Source organism: Quercus lobata, chromosome 5, assembly GCF_001633185.2.
Source record: "Quercus lobata isolate SW786 chromosome 5, ValleyOak3.0 Primary Assembly, whole genome shotgun sequence".
Classification (NCBI taxonomy): domain Eukaryota; kingdom Viridiplantae; phylum Streptophyta; class Magnoliopsida; order Fagales; family Fagaceae; genus Quercus; species Quercus lobata.
The window spans coordinates 71061244-71077644 of NC_044908.1; the positions used below are offsets into that span (position 1 = coordinate 71061244).

Genomic DNA, 16401 nt, shown 5'->3' on the forward strand with positions numbered 1-16401 from the left:
TTGTCTTGATCTTAAAGTCACATGTCTTTGACTGTCGGACTTGAACCTTGGGAGAAAGGCATAAATAACCATCTCACCACTGTTCACTAGCCAATCATGAACACCTTAGTGCATATCATAAGATTTTGTACTCGAGAAAGTGTAGCACATGCACAAAAAGATCATAAGGTGTAGCCTCGTTTTAAATGCTAAAATTTGGTATGTACATTATTGGACTTAAAGCCAAATCAAATAATTACTAAAATTGGTGTGTACATCCTGGCTATTTTAATAAGTTTTTGAATAATTAAATTTTGTGTGTACAATATGAGGTAAAATTAAGAAACTTACATGATTGCAAGCTTATGATCTAGGAGATGTGGGAGTTATATGATGTAACTCTTTTGGTAAAAGTCTCTTTCAAATCCTTTGTGATGAATTTTGTAGACTTTGAAATTGATTTCTATTTCCATATCACCTCACATGTATCTCAAGTTTTTGCTAACTGCACACACTACACAAGTTACTCTTTGCTAAAAATTGTACATGTTATTGTGTGTGTCTTTGGTCTGACCAACCAAGTTTGCAAATACTTTGAGTTTTTATGCAAAACAGATTTGATGCTTGAGAATTTATGGAGAACGTTTGATAATCTTAATTTTGGGAAAACTGGATTTAAAACTTTGTTTTTGACACAACATTTCATCACATACTCATGCATTTTATTTATCAATTTCAATGCTTTGAGGTGTTTCTAAAATGTGTCTTTGTTTTTTCAAAAACTGTGTTTTTTCTCAAAATTTTGTGAGCCTCTGTCTGTTTTGATTGATCCAATCTATTTTTCGATCAATCTAAATTGTTTTAAAATTAAAAAAAAAAAAAAAAAAAAGGAGCCTCTGTCTATTTCGATCAATCGAAAATTGTGAATCAGGTTTTTTTTTTTTAAAACAGAGTTTGACTTGTTCAAACTTACTTTTCAAAAAGTTTTTCAAACTTTTCTCTCTCTCCGAATTGGACAAGGCTCACCATCAAATTTTTTATCATTTTCCTCCAGATTTTTTTGCAAGGTTTTCCTTTCTATAAGTCGGTAAGTCCATTATACCCTTCCTTTTGAATTTATTTTCATGTTTTCATGCATTTCATTGGGTTTTTTGGAACTTTTTAATTTTGGGATTTTTGATGATTCAAGCCACTTTTTCTGAAATTGATCATTGGATTTTGTTCCTATAATGTTATAATCATGATCTATGATGTTTAATTTGATCAATTTAGTGTTTTGTGAGAAATTGAAAATTCTAGGGCTTGTATTTATCCGAATTTGGGGATTTTGTTCAAATTGGTTTTAATTGATGAAATTGGCTTGTTGAATTGATGTAATTGATCATTATTTTATGTAATCTATCTTGTGTGATGATCAATTGGTCAATTTTTTGCAAATTGAACAAGTGGTTTTCCAAATTTTTGGGGTTTTTTTGTTAGAAACTCTATGCTCAAGTCAATTTTGTGAATTTGAACTTAATTTGAACTTAATTTCATTGCATTAGAGCATGCATCATGACATTTAACTGTTCAAGCATCATATAGATTTTGTGTTCTATATTGTTTTGTGCTAACTTGCAGTCTACCCTTGGTTTTTTTGTTATTGTTGTTTTTCTTGTTTTGTTCTACTTTGTGTCTTTGTCCTTATCTTAGCAACATGCCTAGGAAAACTAGAGCCCATAGGACCCCTTCCACTTCCTCTGAGTCTCCCTCTAGGAGTGAGTTGTTCAGGAATGACAAAAGTAGATAGGTCAATGAGAAACTGAACTGTAAGAGAAAAATTTGGGCTGAGCGTTTTGTTGTGTTAGATGAGGTTGATCCTGCCATTAGGGCAAACCTTGAGAGTAGAGGTTGGTTTCCTTTGTTAGAGGTAGATCGTCCACCCCCGACTGCCCTAATTAGAGAGTTCTTCTCGAATCTCTCTTGCCATGTCTATGATTCCAACATCCTAGTTAGGAGTTGGATACGAGGTGTTGAGTTCACCATTACCCCTCAGATAGTGGCTGAAGCTCTTAGGGTTCTGGTTGTTAGGGAGCCTATCTTTCCTTATGAAGAGTCTCCACCCCTAAATGATGTTATGTCTTACATCACTAGGTCTTCTATCCAATGGGGTTCTGATCCTCGGATCACGTCTGCTGAGCTTACTGAGACTGCCTATCTTTTCTTTAGGATAGCGTGTCATTCTTTGTGGCCTATTTCTCATCTCCACACCATCCCTCTTGAGCGATGTGTGTTTTTGTACTCCTTTGTTTCCGGTGCGTCTATCAGCTTTCCTCATCTATTTCTTCGTTCTTTGAACGAAGTTCATAGGAGTTCTGTCGTAGCTCATGCTCTTATCCATCCTATTGTCATTCATAGGATTTTGTTGTTTCTCGGTTTAGCTGATTTCCCTGCCGGTGAGCCCGTTCATGTCATAGCTCCCATAGGTGCCACCTTCCTTAGGCAGAGGGCTGTTCACTTGAGAGTTGGCTCTACGCGTCCTAGAGGTGTGTCATCTGGTGCTGTTCCACCTCCTCCCTCTTCTACAGGTGCTGATACAGCTGAGGCGTCTAGTGTTGTTGCTGCTGATGCTGATGTTCCTTCATCGACTACTTCGGGTGATTCAGACATTCGACGTACGTTGGATCATGTCTTGACCATTCAGGCGGCTCATGGACAGATTTCGGTGGACATGCTCGATGAGATCCATGCTTTGCACACAGAGTTGGCATAGTTTCAACAATCCTCACTGCCACCTCCTTTTGATGATGGTTTTTGATTGCCCTTTGGCATTCCGTCACAAAAAGCGGGAGTACTTTTAGGATTTTGAGACACTTGTAGAGGTTTTTGTTTTCAGGGGGAGAGTTTTTTTTTTTTTGGAGTTTGTGGAGATTAGATTGTATCTAGGTGCTTCACTTTGTATTTACCTTTTTAGTTTTTCTTGTTTGTTGGGCTATTCATGATAGGGGGAGATACTTTTATTGTTTTATATGTTTCTTGTTTCACTGCTTATTGATTTATATTTATGAGTTATTTATTGATATATGTCTTTATTTTGTGTTAAGTAAAATCAAGAATTCACTTGTATTTTCCACACATGCGGTTATGCATGTTGTTTAGTGTTTTAGGAAATATACAGGCTGATTCAATTGAGCTGATGTCTATACTTGCAACTGATGGATAGTAGTTAGGATTGGATTTGTTTTTATGAGCATTTTTTGTAAAGGGCTTTTCTTTGTAATCTTTGAGCTTTTAGTTGTGTTTTGTCACAGATTGCCAAAAGTGGAGTTTTTTAGGTTCTAAAGACTTAGGATTTTATGTATTTAGAACTTTAATGTGTATTGTTGGCAAACCATGATCAAAACAAGATGTTTAGTCGTGTTTAGACTTGCTCAAAGTTGTGTCACTTATGTAAAGTTGGATTTAAATTAATGCAGAATTAAAAGTGCAATTCAGCCGGGTTCGATCAATCAAAGCTTAGGCTCGATCAATCGAAATTCGGGCAAAATGCGTTTTTCTGTAGAATTCCAACTCAGCTCTAGTTCACTTAAAACGTTTAGGGTTTTTTGTTTTTGCCGTAGGTATATAAGGCAAACCCTAGCCACGTTTTAGTATTGCTCGTATTGCTGTTTGTGTAAATCTCTTGTGAGATCTGTGAAGAGCTTTCCTTTACACAAACTTAGGATTATCAAGAGGAGATTCGTTCAAGAACTTGATGATCATTCAGTTGCTACCATAAGAACTTAAAGAAACACAAGTGGGTGTGCTTGTACTTGCTGAAGAATCCAAGAAAGAAGGAGTCCGTGGTCTCAGAACTTGCACATGGTCGTGTCAGTAAGTTTCTACTGGTGGGTAGTAATAGGATGTTAGTGGTCTAAATCCTATTGTAAAACTTCGATTTTTTCATAGTGGATTATGGTTTACCTTGAAGATAGTTAGGTTAAATCCTCCCCAGGTTTTTATCGGTTTGGTTTCCTGGATTATCATATCATTGTGTTCTTTATTTTCCATACTTTACAACGATATGATATATGTGTATTAATCTAGATCTGATTAATTTGACTAAGTAATCACTTGGCTAATTAACTAGGTTAATCTGGTTGTGTTTTAAGGGGTCTAAAAACGTATAGAGATAGACCACTTGTTTTAGTACTAGTTGTGTATGGCTTGATTGAATTGATCATTGAAGCTTCATTCTAGACTAAGGACTATTCCACAATTGATACACACACACAACACACATGCCTAATGTTCAATGAATGCCTTATTCATTTATTTGATTGTACTTGTTTAAATGTGATATGTGTATGTGCTCAACTATGTATGGATCAATCCAAAAAGATTTTTGATCATTTTATATGTTTTTGGAAGTGATTTTTCACTCTTTGTGTTCATGTTTAGTGCTTTGTTTTTCATTGTTTAAACATGTTCTATGTTGAAAAACTGGTGTCAGAGTTTTTTGCGACTCAGCTGGCGACTCGCCAGTCGCGAAACCCCAGTTGTGAGTTCATCCAGAAGTTTTGGCGACTCACCCGCAACTCGCGAAAATTTTCACGATTGATCCTGGGGACTCGCCCAGTCGCAAAATGCCCAGAATCAGCTTTTTAAAGAGCTTTTTCGTGGGAAACCTGTTTTAAACCTCTCCCATCCTCTTTTAAACCCCTCTTTCAATATTTTTACATCTAAACCCAATCAATTTGAATGGTTTTTCATTTCATTAACATCTCTAAGGTAATTATAAACTCTTTTCATTAATTTTGATCCATAGATTATGTTTTGGAGAGTTTTATACTCTTGGTTAGGATTTTCATCATAAGGGTTGGGAAAACTTATTTTTTGTCAAATTCTTGTATGGGATTGGTCTCTTTTGATGATTTGTTTTTGATGTTGGCCCCTTGTGGCAAAAAGAACATGTATTAAGGGTGGATTTCATGATGTTCATGCATTGTTTTACATTGTTGTTCATAGTGTGTATGCCAAGTGTTTGATAAAATGCCTCTTAGGCATTTTCTCGCTCGTTTTGGACTCCAATGAGTACCAAACTTTGGGGTTTCTCATGTTTCCTCATTAGGAACATGTTTGGTTTATTGGTTGTGTATTTAACACACTTTGCCCCACAAGTGCTTTTTCCATGCATTGGTCATGCATTACACATAGCCACCTCATGCACACACCTTTGCTACCCTTGTCATGCATTGGTCTATACCTTGCTTCTTCATCCTAGCATGTCATGTTTACCTTATGCTTTGTAGCATTTTATTTTATCTTAGGTTTGTGCTTCATTTTCTTATTCATCTCGCACCCCTCATGCATCATTATCATTGTTCATACCTTCATCTCTTGCCATCTTTTCTCCTGGACCCTTTGCCTATTCCTGACAAAAAGGGAGAGAGTATACTCTAGATAGTATACCAGAGTGTTTTTGCTATTTCTATATGACTCTTGTGCACATCCTTAGGGGGAGAAATTCTATTTCTCATGCACATTTGTAAGGGGAGTTGCATATACCAAGGGGGAGAAGACATTGAGTTAACAATAAAACTTTATTTTGTTTGTTTCTCTTTATGTTTGTTTTCTTGTATTGTATCGTGCTTGTGTATTGGACTTGCATACTTTCTTATGCTATTGTGCTTCACTGAATGCATGTTCGGATGATCAATTGCTTTGCTATGTGATCATTGTAGTCATTTCTATATGACTGTTTTGGTGTATGATCAAGTTGCTCACATGTTTCACATCATGTTTACTTGATTGCAATTTACATGTTACATTATACTTGTCCTTTTATCACTTGATTTACCTTGAGAGTCTAATGTGTTTTGTGCAAGTGTTTTAGGTTACAAGTATATATGTTCCAGGTGCATCACAGCTTCTCATCATTTTGAAGGGGAAAAACTTTAAGCATTTTTAGTTTATATTGTTTAAGTTTATATTTAGTATTTTGTGATTTGTACCCATGTTGCTTTTGTAAGCTTTTAGGGTTTGTTTCCATGTATTTTGTAGGCTTTTATGGTTTGTACCATGCTTATGCAGCCTTTGTGTTTTGTTGCCTAGTACTTCTAGCTAAATGTTATACATTTTCTTTTAGTACTCTCACTCTTGTGCCCTAGTAGGATTTTGCTCCTAGATGCACATACTTTATGTATTATGCATTGGTTGAGTGTTGGGCATGTAAGTGATTTGCATTAAGTTTATTGGCTTGTATGTCTGAATGTTCATTCCAAGTGTGAATGAGCATTGTGGTCATTATTTTATAGTGATTGTCTGTTTGGTCAAGCCATGGTTTACTTCTCATTCCATTTTGCTTTATCGCATTGTGCTTTCCTCATATGCAATTACAAGTTTTTCTACATACAATGATCATACTGTGTTGTTATGTTTCAGGAGACTCTTGTTCATATGATTCAAGAGCTTATCAGATTCTAGAGTTAGGTGTGAGTGAATTTTGTTCAACTATTCCCTACTCACATATTAAGTCTAGAGTTTGTTTTAGGGTTTTGTCACAGAATAGCCAAAGGGGGAGATTGTAAGGTTGAATTTTATCAACCATCTTGTTGGCTTTATTCCGTGCCAAATTTGCTTGTATTTTAGCAATTAGTAACCCTGTATTTAGGTGTGAATCATGTAAGGATAGTGAGTAAGTGAGTGTGAAGAAATGCTCAAGATTGTGCAAGGATGCAAAGACTCGCTGCTGGGACTCGCGGCTGACTTGCAACTGGCAAGCCGCCAACTACAACACACGTGTGAAGTATGCAGGGGAGCTTAAGAGTCATGCCAGTTGTTGCACTACAAGACCAAAGTCCTAGGTTGGTCAGACTATTAGCTCGCGACTGGAACTCGCGACTCAGTCCAGTCGTGAGGCCAAGTCGCCAGACCACCCTGATTGGGAAAAATTAACTCTTCGCATTCCTTTCTCACCCTACTATATATAGACCCTTATACCCACGAAATTTAGAGAGCTTCTAGAGAGAATTTTGAGAGAGAAAAACAAGATTGATTCATCCCTAATCTTCACATAGAGACTCTTCAAATTCCTCTACACTCTTCCTCTCCATTGTCAAATCCTTGAGAGGTACATTACCAAAACCTTTTCTCACCATACCCATATTTGTGAGAAGGCCATATGGTGTTTGAGAAGTAGTTAAGAAGGGACCAATTTCATATTGGTTGATGTTATGGTCAAGTAGAAAAATTCGGTAAGCTAGAGAAGAAATAGGTTCGGCATAACCTCGTTGGAATAGGAGCTTGGAGGGCTTAGGTACATTGGGTAGATTAGGCTTGGAGGGTCTTCTGCTGTTCATATATCCCAACTACATTCTTAAGTGGATTGTTTACCACTTGGAGGGTGGCGAAGAAGTTTTACGTCGAGGGCTTTGGTTTCCTCTTCGATAACACATCGTGTGTTGTCCTTGTGTTTGCATCTCTCTTCCCTTAATCTTGTCCATTTAATTTCTGCTGTGGATGTGATTTTATTTGGTTTAGATTGTTTATCAATTTTGTTTTAAGCTTATGTTCATATTCCGCACATTAATTGTTTGACATTAAGTTTGAATTGGTAATTTGTAAATTGAGGTTCTAAATGTTCATAGTGTTTTATACACTAATTGAACTTTCAGTCAATAACAAGAAATTACTTATCCAAATCTTGAGGGATTTTTTTTTTTCTTAAAGCTTCTTATCCAAAATTGTCTTTAGCTTTCACTATTTGCTACTGTTATAAAAAATAATTTACACTCATAGAATTGTGAAACTCACTCTGAAGGAACTTTGTATAACATTTGTCTTTTGTTTTATTTATTTATTTTGGATGGCTTGTTTCTTTCTTAGTATTTCGCTATGTTCATGTCATGCAGAGTAAAAATGGTGGTTTGCCAGCCTGGGAGCCTGCAAGAGCCGGGGATTGGTTAGACGTTAGTACCTTAACGTATTGGAATCATGTCGAAATATTCTTTTGGAAATACTTTTAAATTATCTATGTCAATAAATTGACACTTAATAACTTTTCATCAGTAGAGTGGGCCCATTGGTGAAGGATGTTAGAGAGTCACTTAACGTGGTTTGGTAATATTCAAAAGAAAGTGATTAATGGACCAATGAGAAAAAGTAGATTGATTGAAGTCGAAAGAACAAAATGGGTAGCATTTTTGTAACAAACTTAACCCAAATTATTAGATTAACCAATTATGATAATTAATGAAAAACCTATGGACAAATCCAAATGAAACAAAAAAAAAAAAACACACACACACACACCAAGGGTATCATCTACCCCAAGAAAGTTTTTACTATTTAGAATTAAATGGTACAACTTAATGGGCCTTCAAGAGAATCAAAATTCCTAATCGAATTTTCATCCAATCGAAATCAATCAATAGGCATATGTCGATCAATCAAGATGTAGTCGAGATTTCAGAGAGTACTGAAATAGTCATCATATTGTCATGGATTTTCCAACACTAAACTAACAAATAGAAGTAGTAAAACTCAACATGTCAATTAAAAAAAAAATACTATAAAGTATGAAGAATAGAATGGCAGAAGAGAATATATGTGGTGATCTTGACTAGTCTATTATGGATCCACAGCTAACCCAAAAATTTTGGCAATAAGCCTAGGTTTTTGTGGTAATATATATTTGTGGAAGTTTTACTCTCTCTACTATTCTTTTTCCCTCTCTCAGCTACTTAATCCCATAGAATTCTTGGAGGATATTGTTGTTGAGCATGAGTATGTTGAGTGCACTGCATCAACAATCCAAGCTTTGGTTTTGTTTAAGAAGTTGCACCCAGGGCATAGGATGGAAGAGATTGATAGTTCCATTCGAAATGGTATTAGCTACATTGAAAACACACAACTGCCTGATGGTTCATGGTATGTTCGATCGTCTACTAATTCACTAGATATGTTTGAATTATTACAAATTAATTACATGATGAATCTTTGCCACAGGTATGGAAGTTGGGGAATTTGTTTTATCTATGGTACATGGTTTGCACTAGGTGGATTGGCTGCAGTTGGTAAGACTTACCACAATTGTCCAAATGTGCGCAAAGCAGTTGACTTTCTACTCAGAACACAAAAAAATAATGGTGGTTGGGGAGAGAGCTATCTTTCATGCCCAAACAAGGTAGTGTTTCAAAATGGATTATGTTGTAAGCCTTTTTATTCTTCATCTTCCAATAATTAATATCTTTCATTATATATGTTAAATTATAAATATGAAACTAAAATAATACATGTAGAATGAAAGATATCAAAAGCATGAAAGGAATTATCATGGTTCACATTTTAGCCTGACAACATAGGTTCACAGCTGAAAGCCTTTCCGTGATTACAACTTTACTATTACAATAAAACCTATGCAAGGTGTGTGCATATATATATATATATATTATAACTTACACTAGGATAATCCTATGTACGGTTGTCGATGGATCATGGATGAATGCTAGAAGCAAGGACGGAACCATGTGGGGGCGCTTCCTGACCATAAGGAATAAAAAAAAATAAAAAAAAATAAAAAATTGTAGTTATATGCGTCAAGTTAGATATTCGCATGCAACTTTGCCTCCCATATCAAATCAGCCCAAAATTTTTTATCTGAATCCTTGTGCTTCTTCTTGTTTGCACTATCATATTGTAATGGTTGATGTTTGATATTTGAATAGCAGAAATCCTCCTCTATTTTCTTCTTCTTCTTTGGGTTCGATTTCTCCACCACCTCGCTGCAATCCTCCTCTATTATTTTCTTCTTTCTTCTGCTACGAATTCTCCACCAACACATTGTCTCTTTGTTTTCTTCAAAGGTTTTTTGCCTTCCCTATATCTACTTTTAAGCTTTTGTTCAAAAATGTAAAACACGATTGAGTAATGCTAGGGACATACAAACTCTCATAACTTTTGTTACAACTAGCCATATGGCAAATTGTAAGCCATGGAGGTGTGGATCCACCATTTGACCTTTACCATTCACAACTCACCACATGACGGGAGAAAATTAGCCTCTGCCATTTTTAAAAAAACAATCCAGCGTTTTACCCCCTTCCCAAACTAATTAGGGAAATGTCCCTCTTTTGAAATTCGATTTTTGGACAATCGAGTTATAACAAGCTGAAAATAAAAAAAAAATAAAAAAAATTACTAGAACTCGAGCTATGCAATTTTTTAAAGCCCTATAGTGGCGTTTTAAAGGCCTATAGTGGGGTTTTAAAACATGCAAGTTTTTTTCTTAAGTCCGATCGCTCCATAGGGAGCTTTATAGTGGTGTTTTAAATACCTATACTAGCATTTTTTATGGAACTCGAGCTCCATGAACTCGAGTTCCATGCAATTTTTTTGTTTTTTTTTTTTTTTTTTCTTTTTAAGTTTTACCTATAGTTGCGTTTCATGGAGGCCTATAGTGGCCTTTTTTTATAGAACTTGAGTTCCATGCAATTTTTTTTTTTTAATTTTTAATTTTTAAGTTTGATCGCCCCATACTCGATTTTCTACAAATCGAGTTTTATATTAAAACTCAATTTTGAGAAAATCGAGTTGGGAAATGGGACAAAACCCTGGATTGTTTTTTTAAAAAGAGCAGAGGCCAATTTTCTCCCCACATGGCCAGCTGCGGTAAAAGTTGTGGGACTTTATGTGTCTCCAGCTTTACTTAACACACATATGGGATTTTTACTATTTTGTTTTGTCCAAGAGTCATCTACAAGATCTACACGTAGGATTCACTTCTCCATGTCTTTCTTTTTCCTACCTTTATATATATATATATATATATATATATATTAATGAGGTGTGATAGGAATCTAAACGTGTCTTGTGCAATGTATTATTAAGTTAAATATATGAACTTATGGCTTAAAAAATAGATATATGAATTTACATATTTTAAAATATCTTAAATAGAAAAAAAAAAAAAAAAATTTGGGGTTCTAATTTATAATTGACAGACTTTCTCCCTCCCCTTAAGCTCGAATCTAGCTAGTTCTGTCCCTAGCTAGAAGACAGCTACTAGGATCTAACAACTCCTGCCCCAATGACCAAACTGGTGGCCGGAAATCAACCGAGGACAGAGTTGTGGTGAAGCACTTAAGCGAGATGGTGAATTCTACATAGATAAATGGATTGTTTAAGTTGCTTATGCTCGGAATTGTAAAATTAGTAACTCAATAGTTTTCAAAATGAAATGATTGGATTTATAAATTTAATATTTTAATACTTTTTATATTTAATATATTTTTTAAAAAAACAAAAGAAATATTGATAAATAAATAAAAGAAAAATGGTAAAAGGTCGCTGATGAGGAAGCGCAACAAAAATTTTACAAAATTAAATGCAAACAGTTCCATTGTTGTTATTATTATTATTATATTAGTACAAATATCTTAATTTGATAGAAAGTAAAATATTAAACTTTCTATACTTGATTATGTAGGAATATGTACCACTTGAAGGAAACCGGTCAAATTTGGTACAGACTGCATGGGCAATGATGGGTCTTATTCATGCTGGACAGGTTAGTCTGTTGTTCAAAAATAGATCATTACATATTGATATTGTGTTATGATATGTTTTTCTTGAATAATTCTAATAAATATTTTCTTACTTGTAATAGGCTAAAATAGACCCGACACCGCTTCACCGCGCGGCAAAGTTGATAATCAATTCTCAAATGGAAGATGGAGATTTTCCTCAACAGGTATCTTCTTATTTCTCATAGCTTCAAATAACAAAAGAAGTAAAAAAGGTACTGACAAGAAAAATGAAAATTGACATGAACACAAAGTTCATTTTTGCACTACGGAGAACAATTTTACCCTTGTCTAGTAAACTGTCCAGTAGTTTGCTCAGAAACCCAAGTAATTGAAGCTTGACTTTCTATTTTAGAATTTGGATAGAAAAGGGACAAAGTAATATTAAAACAATATGAAGTACCATATTAAGCTTGGATTTTACTTATAATACTTTCTAAACACTTATCACATGTTATGGCAGGAAAGCACTGGAGTCTTCTTCAAGAACTGCATGTTACACTATGCAGCATATCGAAATATCTTCCCATTGTGGGCTCTTGCAGAATACCACAAGTGTACCCCATTGCCACCAAAAGTCATGTAACCAGCCGCTATAAGAGCAGCATAGCGAGTTGTTAATTCCTTATCTATTCTATACGACCTACTTTTCTCTTAGTTCTTGCCCACCAAGACCATTTCTTTGCAGCTATTGATGTATGAAAGTTTATTACAGCCACCTGAATAATTTGGAGTAAGACATACAATATTATATTCTATTGTTGAATGATTATTAAGGACTATGTACCCAATATTAGACCTCCATGTCTACAATGTTAAAGTATTTGCCTATGATGAACTGAGACATCAATTTGTGAAAATTTAGTTAGATTTTGTGATGCTCTTAGAAGAACACATTGTCAAACATGGTAACAGCACTACTCAAAAACAAGTCTATATTTGCATTTTTGTGGTGGCATTTTCAAAAAATGCCGCTATAGCCAAACTATAACTGCGTTTTTAACAAAGTCGGCTTAAAACCCTAACCTATAGCAGCGTTTTTAAAGCGTTGCTGTAGGGGAGGTCTATAGCCTCGTTTTTATTGGTCTTTAGCTATGTTTCTGTGGATAGGGCCTATTGCGGAGTTCGAAAAGCATGTATATAGGTCCAACCGAAATTTTAAATTAAAAAAAGGACCTATTACTATAAGTTCCAAGTGCCGTAATAGGTCCAACCCAAAAAAAATAAAAAATAATAGTGGACCTATTACGGTGCTTAGAAAGCGCTGCTATAGGGAATTATAGGAAAAAATAAATTAGACCACCTATTACAGCACTTGGAAAGCGCCACAATAGGTCTTGGTCTAACTTAGACCTTTTACGGCCCTTAGAAAGCACCACAATAGGTACTGCCTGAAATATTAAAAAAAAAAAAAAAAAAATTAATGGATCTATTATGGTACTTGAAAGTGCCACAATAGGGGTTGTTCTGACTTAGACCTATTACGACGCTTAGAAAGCACCACAATAGGTCCTTAAAAATAAATAAATAAAAATAAAAATAAAAATAAAAATCTAATTCAAAAATCATAACTTCAGCTCTCTCTCTCTCTCTCTCCCCCTTGGACTCCAACCCCTCACTGCCGATCCACCCTTTACCACCACTGATCCTCCTCACCGTGCCACCTCTCCCTTGGACTCCCACCCCTCACCACCATTAATCCTCCTCCCCATGCCACCTCTGACAAAGCCCAGGCCTTCATCCTTTGGTTTGCCAGGTGTTGCCTCCCACATACCTTTCTTGCTGCCCCTTGTTGCCAATGCTAACAAGCTCCAACCTCCCCTCCTCACCGACAGCCCATATCTCCTCCATACCTATTTCACCTAAATCCCTTGTTTATTGACATATGTGCCATGTCAATTTACATATTTACGGTCTGCAAATGAAAGGAATTGTCTCACATTGTCTAAGTGCATAGTTTATTATGTATTTATGTATTACATGGCTAGGCCACTCCTAATACCAAGTATACATTTTTGCAACAAATGTTCTAATGATAATTTTAAGGACTCAAAAAATAAAGATCCAAGCCCACTTAGATCAGTGGTACCTTGTCACTTTAATCAAGCCTAAACAATAGAATTTGTAGAGAGAGGGAGAATCAAGTCCAAGTGCAATTCTAAACTAAGCCCAAGCTCAAGGCCATGGAGCCTAAGTAACAGATTGTTATGAATGAAACAACGATTGAGAATAACGTCTACCTCGGGCAAATCCGAGGGTCAATTATTTGTATTGAATATAGTTCAAATTTACATTAGAACACTCTTAGTTCTCTTTTTCTTTTTTTTCTGCTCTAAGGGCTTTTTCAAGATTCATCCTCATCTTCTAGAGGGTTCCCTTCCTTTTATATCCTTTTTCAAGGCATCCCAGCCCTCTACTTGTACGTCAAGAGGCACTTTCCAAGATACTTGTCCCATCAGGACTATGCTGAAGGTGGTAGAAAAGGTTGCTAGCTATGGAGTTACTGTTTAGGGGTTATTTCCACATTATTACAGTTGATAAGGTTGGTGTAGGGTATTGAATGTGGAGGTGGTAGGTATATCCTTCAGGAAACTTCCTCCCTCCATCCTTATTCCCATTATTGTCCTTTCTCCTCTCACTAGGCCTTCACAAGGCACTAATTGTCCTGATTCTATTTCCATCCTCATGTGGGCAAAATCTTCGGAGCTTATTTAGCCCTTCGGGCCTAGACTATGCAAGTTATTTCTCGGTCTGATCCTCCTTAGTCCTCAGACCCTCCATAATATTGAACCCACGACCATGTGGTTAAAAGCCACGATAATAATGCAAATGAAAATTTCTATAGAAGTGTGATAAAATATATGAAGAATAAAATTATAGTGAAGAATATGTGATAAAGAGAAAAAGAACGAAGTTACTAAATAAATGTATCATGATCTTAGAGGTCAACGTCTATAGTGGAAAGCCTTTAGTGTCTACATCAATCCTAATAATCAAGATCAAGTACAAAAATACTGAGTTTAAATCTTCAATTTGGGTCCTCAATTTTATGATTTATTTATCAATTGAAAGAACATAGAAATCCCTACATCATGCCCTAAACCCAGGAGCAGAGCTGGGGGGGGGGGGGGGGGGGGGCATGACCCCCTTTGACTATTCGAAAATCTCATTTATAATATTGATAAAATGGAAAGAACTAATAAAATTTATGGAAAATTAAGTTACCGGTCCCCCCTATCTTAATTCATAGGCCTATAATCTTTCCAAATCCAAGCATAAAAAATATATAACAAATTCCTAAAAAAAAAAAAAAAAAAAAAAAAAAAAAACCCCAAATTAGTAATATAAGGAAAAAGAATCCCATCTAAATTGGTATTCCTCTTCTATGTAAGAATCGTGGACTCGCAAATATAGATCTGCTCTTACTTGAAAGAAAGAAATTTAAAAAAAAAAAAAAATCTTAATAAAAAAAGTTCCCTTGCACCACCACCATGGGTCTTCACACTGCACGCCTTGACCCTTTGCCTCCACAAATCACCATTTCGCCACCTCAACTCACTGGCTGAGCTATAGCCGGACTTGATGACTAGCGACTAACTCCTTCCAAACTAGTGTGCCACAGTGGTATCTCTCTCTCTTGGTTTGTTTTGTGTTTCTATGGTTAGTTTAAGAGTTGTGTGTTTGGGTGTTTATGAATTTAGTGTTGTATACATGACACGTAGTTCAGTAGTTGATCTTTGTAATTCATTGATATATTTATTATGCTTATTATATGCACATATTGATGATACATGGTGACACAGTACTCCAGGCGGCCACTTACGCTAAGAAACCTAGCTTGGTTCTGAGACCTCTACAGGACTTGCCTGATTGCCATCTTGATAAACTGACTCGCCAAAACCTTTCCAGAAACACCATCCTCCATGAGACTGCCATATCGAACCAATCACTCGAGGTGGCAAAGAGAGTATTGGAGAAAGCTCCCAAATTGCTATACATGCGTAACAACCTTGGAGAAACAGCTCTTTTCCGAGCCGCCCGTTATGGGAAGCAAGACATGTTTGATTTTCTTACCAAAAAAATATGTGTATATATTTTATTTTATTTATATATAAATAAAATAAAATATTGAGGTCAAAATAAAATAATAAAATATCATACTTAAACCTACCACAACTAAAAATGAAGGTATTGTGAAAATAGAAGTGCTATATCCACAACATTTTTTAAAACACTTTCATAATAAATTATAGATGGTAAATTTTTATTGGTTTTAATTTAAAATTTACAAGTAAATTACTTTTTTGCCTACCAATAACAATTGGTAACAACCTACTACTTATGATTTGTTGTGAATATAACATTTCTTTTGTGAAATGTTATCACATCTTGTTATTGTCACAATATTTTCAAGACTTCTGAGTTGTCAATTCTTTACAAGTTAAAATAAAATATAACAACATTATAAAGGTATTATGAAAATGGTGTGCCATTCTATTTTGTTTTTAGATATATATATATATATATATATATATATATTAGTCAATTTTGTTGAGCCAAAATTCATTGTTTCATGTACAGTTTTCTTGGGTTGACTTTTTGTATTTTTTTTCTTCATGCATAAAAACGCTTAGTTTTACACACAAAAACAAAAACACAAACACAAACTTTGGGGTAGTTCATAATTCTTTCTTAAATTTTAAAATCAAGCAATTTCCCCTTAATATTTTGAAAAAGAGCAAATATGTCATGTTGTTATTCTCTCAGTTAAAGCCTAATGAAAACTTATGGTTTTTAAAATATTTAATTGTGTAATGTTTAAAATACCCTCACTAAATTTTAAAATTCCAAAAACTTTCTTCACATATTTTTAGTTTTA

General features: G+C 35.1%; 1 protein-coding gene across 4 annotated transcripts in view; it reads left to right on the top strand.

The window, feature by feature from the left end:
* LOC115991553 (beta-amyrin synthase-like) overlaps window positions 1–12353 on the top strand; it is a 52278-nt gene extending 39925 nt beyond the window's left edge. For all 4 annotated transcript variants that reach the window (XM_031115333.1, XM_031115334.1, XM_031115336.1 and 1 more), the window contains 6 exons: window positions 7851–7907; window positions 8678–8868; window positions 8947–9124; window positions 11426–11506; window positions 11606–11689; window positions 11986–12353. In XM_031115333.1, the coding sequence (XP_030971193.1) occupies window positions 7851–7907; window positions 8678–8868; window positions 8947–9124; window positions 11426–11506; window positions 11606–11689; window positions 11986–12108 (714 nt within the window). In that variant the 3' untranslated portion in view covers window positions 12109–12353. The remainder of the gene's footprint in view (window positions 1–7850; window positions 7908–8677; window positions 8869–8946; window positions 9125–11425; window positions 11507–11605; window positions 11690–11985) is intronic.
* Window positions 12354–16401: the final 4048 nt, after the last annotated feature.